At 32.3% G+C, this 15756-nt stretch overlaps 1 protein-coding gene across 3 annotated transcripts in view; it reads left to right on the top strand.

The window, feature by feature from the left end:
* LOC136037738 (NPC intracellular cholesterol transporter 1-like) overlaps positions 1 to 15756 on the top strand; it is a 160623-nt gene that overhangs the window by 117312 nt on the left and 27555 nt on the right. For all 3 annotated transcript variants that reach the window (XM_065720516.1, XM_065720518.1, XM_065720517.1), the window contains exons 17-19: positions 1897 to 2148; positions 11380 to 11546; positions 13545 to 13669. In XM_065720516.1, coding sequence (XP_065576588.1) covers positions 1897 to 2148; positions 11380 to 11546; positions 13545 to 13669 — 544 coding nt within the window. The remainder of the gene's footprint in view (positions 1 to 1896; positions 2149 to 11379; positions 11547 to 13544; positions 13670 to 15756) is intronic.

The following is a 15756-nucleotide window of genomic DNA, read 5'->3' as shown; positions in this document are numbered from 1 at the left end:
CACCAAGCCAGAAAAACGTCCTCGGAAACTGAGATTAAGGGATTCGAGCCCGTTAAAAAGTCTGAAAATACTTGAAAAGTCTAATAAACATGCCTCCTTCGATGACATAAACCACATAGCTCCAAGGGTACTAAATTACACAAATTTCATATATATTTTACTAATAGATTTTAGTAGAAAATTTGAGTATGTCACAGCTTGTTTAACAGGTATTATGCATGGATTTTGCTTTGTGAGATCAGACATTCTCCTAGGGCTTCCCGGCCTAGTCGGTAACCAAAAGTAAATAAGGCCTAACTCTTATGTTACGTAGTTTGTGATGCTACAATCAAATTATGCTCATTGCCGAACCACCTGGAGCCAAACCAAAGAAAGACATCTTTAATTGGGATTGTGGGGCGATTTTAAGAAACTAAGGAAGTGGCAATTTCTTGGGAGGCAGAAAAAGCTCTCGATTAAAGTGGGGTGCAGAAAAGTGGGTGCAGTTGTACTTACCGTAAGAGGCTTGTCGTGCGTTTGATTGTCATAATAGTAGTGGTATCTCTAAGTGGCAGTTCTTGGTGCAGTGGGTGTGGTTTTACTGACCGTGAATATGTCCTACGTTGGATTGTTATAATAGCAGTAGTTTATATACTGTAAGTGGCAGTTGTGGGTGCATTTGTACTGACCGTAAGTGGGTTTGTCCTGCATTGGATTGTTATATTAATTCTAGTTTATATTTTGTAGCTGGCAGTTGTCGGTACAGTGAGCGCAGTTATACTGACTGTAAGTGGGTTTATCCTGCGCTGGACTGTTATAGTAGTAGTTGTATATATCCTGTAGGTGGGTGTTGTGGGTGCAGTTGTAATGATCGTAAGTAGGTTGGTCCTGTTTTGGATTGTTAAAATAATTTGGTTTAATATCTTGTAGCTGGGAGTTGTGGGTGTAGCTGGTGCAGTTGTAATGACCGTACTGACTCTAAGTGGCTGTAAGTGTAGCTTACAGTAAGTGGGTTTGTCCTGCGTTGGACTGTAACAGTAATAGTAGTATACATCCTGTAGGTGGCAGTTTTGGGTGTAGTTGTGCTGACTGGAAGTAGGTTGGTCCTGCGTTGAACTGCTATAGTAGTAGTAGCTTATATCCTGTAGGTGACAGTTTCGGGTGCCGTGGGTGCAGTTGTAATGACGGTTGTGGATTTGTAATGTGTTGAAGTATAAGTAGTTTATATCTTGTAGGTGGCAATACTGATCAACTTGTGTCTTTCTCGTCAGTTTAGCATATTGTGCCAGTCGTGTTGAAACATTGCATGTGAAATTTTTGTTGAAATATTTAAAGAATCCGCATTAGTAGTTTGTGAAACCACTTCATGGAGTCCCTTCCAAAAAAAAAACTCGGTTTGTTAAAGAGTATTTAGTAGAAAGAATTACTACTTTATTTCTTTGTTTATAGATATTTATCTTTTTTTATTATTAGCCTTTTTTATAGTAACTTTTGTATTCGCTAACTTAAACACACTCTAAAAACAAATATGTTATACACATCTGCTGTGCTTGCGAAGATAATAGGCCTTTCTTTACTTCTTTAGGTCTTTGGAATTGGGAAAATTAAGTATCATCCAAAATTTTGTCTAAAATCAAAAATTCCAAAGTATTCTGGAAAATTTCTCCAAAATTTGTAAAAATTTTAGCAATCATGTACAAGATCTTATGCAATTTGTGTGCTAAGGTTAATTGTAGTGATAAGCAAAAGGTCCAATCCAGAATAATATAGTGGGAAGGAGCAAGGATTGGTTTCAGTTTTTGTTAATGAAGATTCAAAAGAAAGGTATTTTTCAAAATCTATGAGGATTGTTTTTCACTGTCCTTGGTACTTAATTTTTTATTTAACGTTTAATTTAATTGTTTTTTTCTCCTTTAGGGTAACCGTTGGGACATTTTGTGCTGTGTTCGTGGTTCGAAGAAAGATTATCCAAAAGATGAGGGAACCCTGTATAAAGTATTTGACCTGATTTACGCCCCTTTAGTCTTGAACAAATGGATCCGACCTTTAGTCATTGTTGGTTTTATTGCTTGGCTTACCACAAGTATTTGTGTTGTCTCTCAAATTGATGTGGGACTGGACCAAGAAATATCTATGCCCCTGGATTCTTATATGCAGGATTATTTTAAGGTAAGAATTAATAAAAAAAAAATCGGGTCAAGCGTTTATACCCCTTTCTTTAAGAGAAAATCTTAGCGGGAAAACATGCTTGTTGTGCCTCATAGTAGCTTCAGGATGGATCTTTCACGAGATTTCCTAACCAAAACCGTAATTGCTAACAGCGCTACTGGGTGACCTTAAAGAGTTTTGCTCCTTGAGGGAATTATAGCCTAGTAAATGACGCATCATTTGCACTGGATTTCGATTAATTGATAACTCTTCTGGGTCTGGTCAATTCTGTTTGGCTTTTTGAGGCTGAAAGACCTCTTCCAAGCTAAGTTATCTATTATTGGTTGTCTCTCCATAGTAGCATAATGTTTGTAGGCATGAATAGATAATGAGTCAGAGGTAATAGGCTTGAGATTATCTCTGCAAGATTTTGACTCTCGTTGACAGACGAGAATCGCTAAGTGTGGAAAACCACTTTGTGACTAAGATGGGCTTAGGATTTCACAAAACCTCCATTCATATTGAAGGTCCCAGGGACTTGCTGCCTGGTTCTAGGCCGGCTTAAACGCGTTGGGTAGACATCATAAGATAATTTAGTCCCCGTCCTGCACTGGTTCTGGGAACATCTGTGTCTGAGGCCATAATAATTTCAATTACTTAAAGAATATGAACATTTCAACTTGAAATGTAACTTTTTCCTTGGTTGACAGTATTAGTATCCTGTAGATTCAATCATCGGAATCTACAGGGCCCATTCACTCGCAAATTAGGTCCCTAATGTCGTTTTTAGGTAACATTAAGTAAAATGAATAAACCTTGAAAAAATCAAATGAAAGTAGTGTGACATCATGGTTGCAATAATATTTGCTTCTCTGGGGTATGATGTCGTTGTTTCTCAGAGACAAGTTACTTATCACTCTTATCCATTTCTGAATATTTCTATTTTCTATTTTCTGAATATCCAACTCAAACACATTGTAAAAGCGTAGCGGATAAAGCCACGCCTGGAAATTTTTGTTACTGAGGTTCAATCCTGCCTGTTGCAAGGAGTGCACAAATGCCAATTAAACTAATAATTTCTATTGATCATTTTTTATTATTGAAAGATTTTCAGTATTTTTCCTTTTTCTGTCAATTCATTTTTATAAGTATTTGTAAAAGAAAACTGTTAAGTATTTTGATTATATATACTCTCTCTAAGCGACCATTTATATATATATATATATATATATATATATATATATATATATATATATATATCTATATATATAAAAATAAGTTGTCTGTCTGTGGATGGATGGATGGATGGATGGATGGATGTGTCAGGTGACGTCACCTGAAAAAACTGGATTAGGTGACGTCAAAACTGAAAAAACTAAAAAAAGGCAAAAACTACAAAAAAAACTAAAAACTAATAAAAAAAATAAAAAAGCTAAAAAACTAAAAAAACTATAAAGGTAAAAACCAATAAAAAACTAAAAAAAAACTGAAAAAACTAAAAAAAGGCAAAAACTACAAAAAAAAACTAAAAACTAATAAAAAAAGTAAAAAAGCTAAAAAACTAAAAAAACTATAAAAACTAAAAAAAGGTAAAAAACTAAAAAAAATAAAAAATAAAAAAAAACTAAAAAAAGGAAAAATCTGAAAAATAAGCTAAAATAAAGGTAAAACCCAATAAAAAACTAAAAAAAAAAGGAAAAAACTAATAAATGACGACACTCAAAGAGAAAGCGACCAGGACAAAAGGAATGTTCGATTAGCAATCAACAAAGCACCGGGACACAGGGAGTATAAATGACGACCAGGACACAAGTAAAAAAAAAAATTAACAAAACTAAAAAGAAGGTAAAAACTACAAAAAAAACTAAAAAGAAAAAAAAACTAAAAACTAATAAAAAAACTAAAAAATCTAAAAATCTAAATAAACTAAAAAAGAAAAAAAAGGAAAAAAATAAAGGAGAAAAACCAAACTAATAAACGAATGTATATACAGACCGGTACACCGGGATACAAATGACGACCGGGACACAGGGAATATAAATAACGACCGGGACACAGGGACACAACTACAACGGGGACACCGGGGGAAACAGGGGGATATAAATGACGACCGGGACAAAAAAACTAAAAAGAAATAAAAACTAAAAACTAATAAAAAAAACTAAAAAATCTAAAAATCTAAATAAGCTAAAAAAGAAAAAAAAAGGAAAAAAATAAAGGAGAAAAACAAAACTAAAAAACGAATGTATATACAGACCGGGACACCGGGATACAAATGATGACCGGGACCCGGGACACAGGGAATATAAATGACGACCGGGACACAGGGACACAACTACAACGGGGACACCGGGGGAAACAGGGGGATGTAAATGACGACCGGGACACCGGGACAGGGAATGGTCGATTAGCAATCACCATCAACAAAGCTCAAGGGCAATCATTAGAATCATGAGGTATAGATCTGAATACAGATTGTTTTCCCATGGACCATTATATGTTGCATGTTCAAGAGTCGGTAAACCTGACAATCTATTTATATGCAAAGACAATGGGACAGCAAAGAATGTTGTATATTCGCAAGTTTTACGTAGTTAAAACCATATATATATATATATATCTATATTCACAGGTGGGACATAGGGACACAACTACAATGGCGCGTAACTATTATGGCGCGTAACGACTTACGCGCGCGGGGGGGCTTGGGGGGGCGCGAAGCGCCCCCACCAACTAGGTGTAATGACGACCGGGACACAGGGACACAACTACAACGGGGACACCGGGGGAAACAGGGGGATGTAAATGACGACCGGGACACCGGGACAGGGAATGGTCGATTAGCAATCACCATCAACAAAGCTCAAGGGCAATCATTAGAATCATGAGGTATAGATCTGAATACAGATTGTTTTCCCATGGACCATTATATGTTGCATGTTCAAGAGTCGGTAAACCTGACAATCTATTTATATGCAAAGACAATGGGACAGCAAAGAATGTTGTATATTCGCAAGTTTTACGTAGTTAAAACCATATATATATATATATCTATATTCACAGGTGGGACATAGGGACACAACTACAATGGCGCGTAACTATTATGGCGCGTAACGACTTACGCGCGCGGGGGGGCTTGGGGGGGGCGCGAAGCGCCCCCACCAACTAGGTGTTGGGGTGGCGCGAAGCGCCACCCCAACAGCTAGTATATATATATATATATATATATATATATATATATATATATATATATATATATATATATATATATATATATATATATATATATATATATATATATATATACTAGCTGTTGGGGTGGCGCTTCGCGCCACCCCAACACCTAGTTGGTGGGGGCGCTTCGCGCCCCCCCCAAGCCCCCCCGCGCGCGTAAGTCGTTACGCGCCATAATAGTTACGCGCCATTGTAGTTGTGTCCCTATGTCCCACCTGTGAATATAGATATATATATATATATATATATATATATATATATATATATATATATATATATATATATATATATATATATATATATATATATATATATATATATATATATATATATATATATATATATATATATATATATATATATATATATATATATATATATATATATATATATATATATATATATATATATATATATATATATATATATATATATGGTTTTAACTACGTAAAACTTGCGAATATACAACATTCTTTGCTGTCCCATTGTCTTTGCATATAAATAGATTGTCAGGTTTACCGACTCTTGAACATGCAACATATAATGGTCCATGGGAAAACAATCTGTATTCAGATCTATACCTCATGATTCTAATGATTGCCCTTGAGCTTTGTTGATGGTGATTGCTAATCGACCATTCCCTGTCCCGGTGTCCCGGTCGTCATTTACATCCCCCTGTTTCCCCCGGTGTCCCCGTTGTAGTTGTGTCCCTGTGTCCCGGTCGTCATTTATATTCCCTGTGTCCCGGTCGTCATTTGTATCCCGGTGTACCGGTCTGTATATACATTCGTTTTTTAGTTTTGTTTTTCTCCTTTATTTTTTTCCTTTTTTTTCTTTTTTAGTTTATTTAGATTTTTAGATTTTTTAGTTTTTTTATTAGTTTTTAGTTTTTTTTTCTTTTTAGTTTTTTTGTAGTTTTTACCTTCTTTTTAGTTTTGTTAATTTTTTTTTTACTTATGTCCTGGTCGTCATTTATACTCCCTGTGTCCCGGTGCTTTGTTGATTGCTAATCGAACATTCCTTTTGTCCTGGTCGCTTTCTCTTTGAGTGTCGTCATTTATTTTTTTCTTTTTTAGTTCTTTTAGTTTTTACCTTTTTTAGTTTTTTTTAGTTTTTTAGATGAAAATTTTTTTTAGTTTTTTCCTTTTTTTCTTTTTAGTTTTTTATTGGTTTTTACCTTTATGTTAGCTTATTTTTCAGTTTTTTCCTTTTTTTTAGTTTTTTTTTATTTTTTATTTTTTTTAGTTTTTTACCTTTTTTTAGTTTTTTTAGTTTTTTTAGTTTTTTTAGTTTTTTAGCTTTTTTACTTTTTTTTATTAGTTTTTAGTTTTTTTGTAGTTTTTGCCTTTTTTTAGTTTTTTCAGTTTTTTTTTTAGTTTTTTATTGGTTTTTACCTTTATTTTAGCTTATTTTTCAGTTTTTTCCTTTTTTTTAGTTTTTTTTTAGTTTTTAGTTTTTTTAGTTTTTTACCTTTTTTTAGTTTTTTTAGTTTTTTTAGTTTTTTAGCTTTTTTATTTTTTTTATTAGTTTTTAGTTTTTTTGTAGTTTTTGCCTTTTTTTTAGTTTTTTTAGTTTTTTAGCTTTTTTATTAGTTTTTAGTTTTTTTTGTAGTTTTTGCCTTTTTTTAGTTTTTTTAGGTTTTTAGCTTTTTTATTTTTTTTATTAGTTTTTTTTTGTAGTTTTTGCCTTTTTTTAGTTTTTTCAGTTTTTTTTTTAGTTTTTTATTGGTTTTTACCTTTATTTTAGCTTATTTTTCAGTTTTTTCCTTTTTTTTTAGTTTTTTTTAGTTTTTAGTTTTTTTAGTTTTTTACCTTTTTTTAGTTTTTTTAGTTTTTTAGCTTTTTTATTTTTTTTATTAGTTTTTAGTTTTTTTTGTAGTTTTTGCCTTTTTTTAGTTTTTTTAGTTTTTTAGCTTTTTTATTAGTTTTTAGTTTTTTTTGTAGTTTTTGCCTTTTTTTAGTTTTTTTTAGTTTTTTAGCTTTTTTATTTTTTTTATTAGTTTTTAGTTTTTTTTGTAGTTTTTGCCTTTTTTTAGTTTTTTCAGTTTTGACGTCACCTGATCCAGTTTTTTCAGGTGACGTCACCTGATCCACACATCCACAGACAGACAGACAACTTATTTTTATATATATAGATATATATATATATATTATATACTCTCAAAAATGGCTCTCGCCTGAATTTGTGAAAAACTTATTTCGAGCCTTAGCTTTGGAAAAATATTTTTCATATGAGGAAGTTTGGGAAAATTCGTTTAGGGCCTTAATTTTGGAAAGAAAGAGAAGCAGCAGTGACAATCCCCACGAATCCCGGGAGAAAGTGTCAGCTTGACACTTTTGACCGAAAATGTCTGCGGGCTATTAGCAAAATACGGCTGGCGCAAAGAATCAGCAACCAAGAGTTGATGACAGCATGCGGACAAAGCATGACGTTTCCGCCATGATCAAGAAAAGACATCTCTTCAAAAAAAAGTCATGGCTAATTGTAGAAAAAGCCCAAGAGAGATAGTTCAATTGAGTGAGAGGGAATTCTGGCATTAATCCCCCTTATTAGGATTGTATAAAAATGATGCTAGTTCATTTGTTAATAGATTATTTATTATTTATTAATAATTATTTATTGTTATTATTATAGATTATTATAGATTATATATATAGATTATATATATTATATTATATATTATTATAGATTATATATCATATATATTATATATAATATATTATATAGTATATTTAATATATATAATATATATATATATATATATATATATATATATATATATATATAGTATATATATATTATATATATAATATATATATATTATATATATATATACTATATATATATATATATATATATATATATATATATATCTATATATATAAAAATAAGTTGTCTGTGTGTGGATCTGTGGATGGATCAGGTGACGTCATGTTTCGGCTGACGTCATGAAATTAGTTGCCATCATTTTTGCTTTGACGATGCTTAGTATATTGTAAAACACATTAATTTGGGTAATAAAATACCATTTAAAACACCAAAATGAACATGCTGGAGTAGTCACTCGGTGAGAGATGGTGTCAGAACGGAGAATGAAGGTCCCAGGTTCAAATCCTGGTTAAGCTAAAAAAGGTAAAAAACTAAAAACTAAAAAAAAAACTGAAAAAACTAAAAAACTAAAAAAACTAAAAACTAAAAAAAAACTTAAAAAAAAGGGAATCACTTAAAAATAGAAGAGAAAAAGAAAACTAATAAAATTAAGAATAAAAATAAAAAAAAATAAAAAAGATAAAAACTAAAAAAAAAAACTAAAAAGAAAAAACGAAAAAAAACTAAAAAAGCTAAAAAAAAAAGGTAAAAACCAATAAAAAACTAAAAAGAAAAAAACTAAAAAAAATTTTCATCTAAAAAACTAAAAAAAACTAAAAAAGGTAAAAACTAAAAGAACTAAAAAAAGAAAAAAACTAAAAAAAGGAAGAAAACTGAAAAATAAAGGAGAAAAAGAAAACTAAAAAAATATAAATAAAAATAAAAAACTAAAAAGATAAAAACTTCAAAAAAACTAAAAAGAAAAAAGAAAAAAACCAAAAAACCTAAAAAGAAAAAAGAAAAAAACCAAAAAACCTAAAAAAAGGTCAAAACCAATAAAAAAAACTAAAAGGGGAACACCGGGACACAAATGACGACCGGGATACTGGGAATATAAATGACGACCGGGACGCAGGGAATGTTCAATTAGCAATCACCATCAACAAAGCTCAAGGGCAATCATTAGAATCATGAGGTATAGATCTGAATATGGATTGTTTTTCCCATGGACAATTATATGTTGCATGTTCAAGAGTCGGTAAACCTGACAATCTAAATAAATGACGACACTCAAAGAGAAAGCGACCGGGACAAAAGGAATGTTCGATTAGCAATCAACAAAGCACCGGGACACAGGGAGTACAAATGACGACGACCGGGACACAGGGACATAACTACAAAGGGGACGCCGGGGTGCACAGGGGGATATATAAATGACGATGGCGACTCAGGGAATGGTCGATTAGCAATCACCATCAACAAAGCTCAAGGGCAATCATTAGAATCATGAGGTATAGATCTGAAGACGGATTGTTTTCCCATGGACCATTATATGTTGTATGTTCAAGAGTCGGTAAACCTGACAATCTATTTATATGCACAGACAATGGGACAGCAAAGAATAATGTATATTCGCAAGTTTTACGTAGTTAAAAACATATATATATATATATATATATATATATATATATATATATATATATATATATATATTCACAGGTGGGACATAGGGACACAACTACAATGGCGCGTAACTAATATGGCGCGTAACGACTTACGCGCGCGGGGGGGCTTGGGGGGGGGCGCGAAGCGCCCCCACCAACTAGGTGTTGGGGTGGCGCGAAGCGCCACCCCAACAGCTAGTATATACATATATATATATATATATATATATATATATATATATATATATATGTATATATATATATATTATATATATTATATTATATATTATATAGAATATATATTATTATTATCATAATTATTATTTATTTATTATTCGTCCAGGCGTCATTCCTAGGGCAGTAGAACTAAGGTAGATAGTCATAGAGCTAAGGTAGTCATAGAGCCTGTAGTTTTCAAGGTGTTTGGTTAAACGGCGCGAGTAAGAGACATCTAAAGAAATACAAAAGTAGAAGAAGATATGAAAGCAGAAAGCAGATGAAGCTTAAGAAATACAAGAAAAACCATGCAAAAAATGAAAACAGAAAAAATAAAGAAAGCAGCAAAAACGGTTCTTTTTATGCCTTAATTAAAGTTTTTTTTTTTTTTTTTTTGTGCGGTGTCTTTTGTATATTTTGGTCGGTATTCTTATTCTACTACTTTTGTCCATTGATAAAGCCTTTAAGATGGGAAAACGAAATATTTAGCTTTCGCTATTTTGTTAATTCTTTTTTTTTACTAAAATTTTGTCCTTAGTTGTTTATCTCGATATTATCTTTTATTTATGGTAGAACGGAAACTTCCGTGGCATTTTGCAAATGCCAAATTTTTTGCAAATTGCAGATTTTTAAAAATGGAATAGTTGTGGGCAAGTCAAGTCATGACTAATTGTAGAAAAAGTCAAGACAGATAGTCCAATTAAGTGGGCATCAAGTCATAGCTAATTGTAGAAAAAGCCAAGACAGATTGTACAATTAAGTGAGAAGTAAAACATGGCATTAATCCCCCCCTTCATTGCCGTCGTTATCATCTCCCACTTATGCTACACCTCTCATGCATGTCACTCCACAATGCTGAACTAGAGTCAACCTTGTTGGAGGATCTCACCAGGGGAACACACGCTGGTTCTACCAATATAATGGAGAATTTTCAAGTATACTTGAAAATTTTCTTATATACTTGAAAATTTTTCAACCTGTCAACCTGTTGGAAGTTCTATCGTGTTCATACACGATGAGTGAGCAAATATATTTGCAAATTTGCAAATATATTTGTTTGTTGTAAATATATTTGCTAGTTGCAAATATATTTGCAACTAGCCACGGCTTGAAGGAAGTCCTCTTTTTTCCGAAAATGAGTTTAGCAGATGGTTCAAAAGAGCTCGAAGAGATCTATCGATTGTTTTATTCAAAATGAGCTCATCTTTAATTTTAACCGAGTTATAAACTTTTTCAAAAAGGGCGTAAAAATGAGCGTAAGTCGCTTATCTTCTAAGTAACGAACAATTCAGGAATTTGAACATTTCCAGCAAATTTCCAGCAAAAAGCCCACTAGGAATCAGTCTTTAAAGTTTCAAGTCTCTTAAATTCTGACTTGTATTCGTTATTATTTTCATTTTCTCTCCTGTAAAAATCGGAAAGTGGACTTAAGTCTTTTTACAAAACGCCACGAACTTGTGGTCTCGGAAACTTGTGTACTCGTTTCCATTTACTCGGAAAATTGTGGTCTCAGAAAACTCGCTAAACCTGCCAGTATCGTTTCTTTTAGGCCCTTTCAACATACTTAGCTGTAGGAGCGCCAGTTTACTTCGTTGTCAAAGATAGTGGCTTAAACATGACTGCCGTTGATGTCCAAAGGAGGATATGTGGATCCGCTGGCTGTGATATTGATTCTGTCGTTACTCAATTATACCTCTCTGCCAAAATCGCTAACAGGTTAGTTAGTTATATAAATTACATAAGATTTTATTACTACAACAAAACATTCAACATCATATCCCCCCTTCCACCCCCAACGGGTTCTATGGTCAGAAATGAAGGGGGGAAAAGGAACAAAAAACACACACATACACTAATAAGAAATATAAAGCCGCCAGGTGACTACTCGGTGAAAACCGAGCCGTAGCTAAATGCCTGGCCCAATAAACAAAACAACGCACAATTTCAACTTGAACCGACTGAACCAACTTGAAACAGAAACAAAATTGAAAGAAAAATAGAAATTAAGAAGCTAAAATACAGTAGAAAAAAAATAGTATTATGTATGAGAGGTTTATTGCCAAAACTCTATTGGCATGGCACATCGTTTGCAAAAGCAAGGCAAAAATATCTCCAAATTTTATTGGAATGTCGCAGTTTTCAGAAAACACCGCTTAAAAGTAGCGTGGCTTACTACTATGTTAGATAAGCTCCGTCCTGAACCCGGATCGTTGCTAAGACATCAACCGCGGATGGTTTTTAAGGAAGAAGGGAAAAAAAATTAAAGAAGAAATAATTGAAAAAAAACAAACTCTGAAAACGTTTCTACGGTTCTTTTAACGGGACCAAACGAGTGATACTTTTTTAGCGAACTTTTTTAGGTAAACACCTTTTTAGGTAAACACACTTTTTTAGGTAAGCATACCTTATAGGAAAACACACTTTTTTAGGTAAACATACTTTTTCATAATTCAAAAATCCAAAGGTTAATATAAATTATTCTGCCTTTCACCATTACTTCGAGAGAGTCTTCCTATTTTAGTTTTTGTGTTTGTTTTAAGGTTTGGTTTCAATATTATTTTTGGATTTTTTTTTATTGTTCTGCCCTGAGGACGGTCAAACGGAGTTATTGACCGAAATATTTGGATTGTAATGTGCGTTTTTTTTTTCACTGGCTGTTTTTATCCTCGTTTCTTCTTCTTTATCATTTTGAGATATTTTTATCATTTTGAGATAGCTAAGAAATAGACAATACTTTAGCAATACAATTTCATCCTAGATCTAAATGTATCATTTATTTATGTCGGAAATGAATTTTAACCCCCCTCCCCTCATAATCTGCAAATATATACCGTGAGTTGTATGTATGCACTGAATTCTCCGTAAGTCACTCTTTTCTTCAAATTGATTTAACATTTTGACGAAATAACGGAAAACTTACTCTATATTTACAATTCAGGATATATTTTTGGGCATTAGGAGGGGGGAGGGCAAAATTCCTTTCCGACAGAAATAAATGTTTATTTGCATCATGATGAAATTCTGATTCTAAAGCTGTGTCTCATTTCTTAGTTATCTCGTTGGTGAGTTAATGGGAAAATTTACCAAAATCCCTCGGGAAAATTGAAAATTTTTGGGAACAAGTGTATTTTTTTTTCATATTTTTATAACCTTGTTCGGGATATTAAATACTCTTGCGTTAACTAGCGTGTTTTCGCGTCTTTTTGTAATAATGATCTTTTTAATTAGTGATTTTGCTTTCATGCTCATTTTGCTTATGATTTGAATATTCGATGGGTGTTATCTTGCACGTTGTGATATGCCCCTATTACGGCTATTTTATGACTGTTGACTAAATAACGATATAAATCAGCTTACTTAATAAAAGTAGACCGATAAGAATAGCTAAAACATAATTACCGTCCCCTTCTCTTCATGCCCATGTAGCTTTTTTATTATTATTATTATTATTATTATTTTTTTTTAAGATAAAACTAATTTCTATCTGTTTTAGATCCATACTAAGTTCTATCTGTCTATCTGTTTTAGTTCTATCTGTTCATTATTTAATTTTTTCTTTTAATATTTTTAATGTGTCCCTCTTTAAATAGCATTTGCCATTTTACTGGATTGTTTCTAATTTTGTGCAATCTACCTTTGTTATGTAGCATTTATGTTATTCAACGATATTATAGTATATTTTTGATGTGTATTTAATTTTTTTTTTCATTTTAGAACATACATTGCTGCCCCATCAGGATCATGGCTGGATGATTTTTATGATTGGCTAAGTTTTTCTGATGAATATACCGGCTGTTGTTTTGTCGACAGTGAAGGCAATTTCTGTCCTTCTTCTGGAGGTATTTTCTTTTAGCTTAGTCTTTTCAAATTGTATCATAAAAGATATATTTTTTAAACCTTTTTTATTTTTTTTGGCTATTGTCTTATCTTCTTCCCAAAATGTTCTTATCATAAAATTTTTTTGTTGCTTTTTATTTACTTTTATTTACTTTTTTTTGTTTACTTATTGTTTATTTTATTCTTATTTACTTATTCTATCCTTTCGTGTTAAGCTGTTTAAATTTTATCATAAAAAATTCCTTTTTTAACCTATTTTTCTTTGGGTTATTTTCCTTATCTTCTTGCCAAAGTGTTTCTATCATGACATTTTCTTTTGTTTTAATCTTTTCAAATTGTATCATAAAAAATGTCTTTTTTCTTAACCTTTTCTTTTTCTTGGGGTATTTTCTTTATCTTATTGCCAAAATTTTTCGATGTTGCCTTTTTTACTATTTGTTACGTTATTTATTGTTTTTAATATTTTAAAGCAATTTCTGTCCCTCTTATCGAGGTATCTCTTTTTTCTTAATCTGTTTAAATTGTATTATTAAAGAATGTATTTTTTCTTTACCTTTTATTGCTTGTTTGGCTATTTTCCTTTTCTTATTCCCAAAAATGTTTTATTGTAAAATTTTTACTATTCCCCTTTTTGACTTTTTCTTTGCTATTTTCGTCGCTATCTACTTATATTCTTTTCAAAAATTTCTGCTTCTCAAACATTTTTCAAAAGTTACTTCATTACTCGTTGTACGCTCAAAATTTCTGTTTGGGTGTGTGGGGTTTAAATCCTTTATTAGCTGCAGTTGCACCCATATGCACCTTAAGCCCCTGGGTCTAATTCGGATGAACCTTCTGATATCTAATACCCATTTTAAGTGCTAAAATCGTTCGAGTTTTGTATTCCTAACCTTGTCTGTACTTTAAGGTCAAAGAACAACAACCCCAGTTCCAGCCTGAAACGATTTGTTCACCTTGGACATCTATGAAATGACTTCCTTTGATTTAGTAATTTTCTTATTCATTTTATCAGATGAATTTTCCTTTTTTTCTGAGACTTGACCATCAATATTTGTGTATGGAAGGATTATTTCGTTTAGATAGAGCATTGAATGACGGACCGAATTGTATATTTATTATTTAACTATTTCTTTATGCGCCCTTATTTTTTGTTTTATCTTTGCTACTAACAACTCACTGCAGCACCAAGCCACCTGTGGCCAATACAACTACGCACACTATGCTAATCTCTTCAAAGGTTCTCTGTTTACGCACTCCCAAGAAGTTCTCTTTTCCATTAAATGTTTCATTATGACACCCTCCCACCCCAGACGAGGACGAATTGCTTTCTGTTCAGCACTCTATTCCTCAGCACTCTATTCCTGTTGGGGTTCGGAATCCCCATACCCTTGGTTCTTTTAAAAACACCTAAAAAGATTTCTGTTGGTCAAAAATAGATGATCTAAATATTTTCTAAATATTGGAGTTTTAAATTGGGATTTTGCTGGTTTGTTTTAGCGTTGATTCTTTATGTCGATGATAAAGTATAATTTGTTGTTGATGTTAGGTGATGTGGAGATCGGTTGTCTTCGTGTGAGCATTCGTATGAGCAGCAATTCTTGTTTTTGTCTAGGCCTAGTTCATTAAACAGTTTTTTTCCAGTTAACAGGCATCTGGGCCCTTTGGGATTTTTTTATATTGTAGTGTTTTTTTTTATATTTATTGAATAAAAGAGCTAGAAATTGAACGAACTTGAAATAACATGAAGATCAATTAAGTGGACAGCTTTACTTACCTATGTAGTATTATTACTAAAGACGGTGGATGCAGTGAAAATGTTAAAAGTAGAGTGGCCAAGGTCAAGGGGATTTTTTTTTCACAGTTAAAAAAAGTTAGGAAGGATAGGAAGATAAATTTGCAAACCAAGATTAGAATATTGGAAGCTACAGTGATGACAGTAGTCAAATAGGGCTCTGAACACCCCCTCTTCTTCACACCACCCTCCACTTCACACCCCCTTTATTCACATTTTAATGCTTTCTCCACTTTCGTTACATTCCTCTTATTTTCATATGATCTTTCACTCAAATAATTTTGGGGCATACCCCTC

Source organism: Artemia franciscana, chromosome 17 (assembly GCF_032884065.1).
Source record: "Artemia franciscana chromosome 17, ASM3288406v1, whole genome shotgun sequence".
NCBI classification, from domain to species: Eukaryota; Metazoa; Arthropoda; class Branchiopoda; order Anostraca; family Artemiidae; genus Artemia; species Artemia franciscana.
The sequence above is the reverse complement of the archived record's forward strand: the minus strand, read 5'-3'. Positions and strand labels throughout refer to the sequence as shown.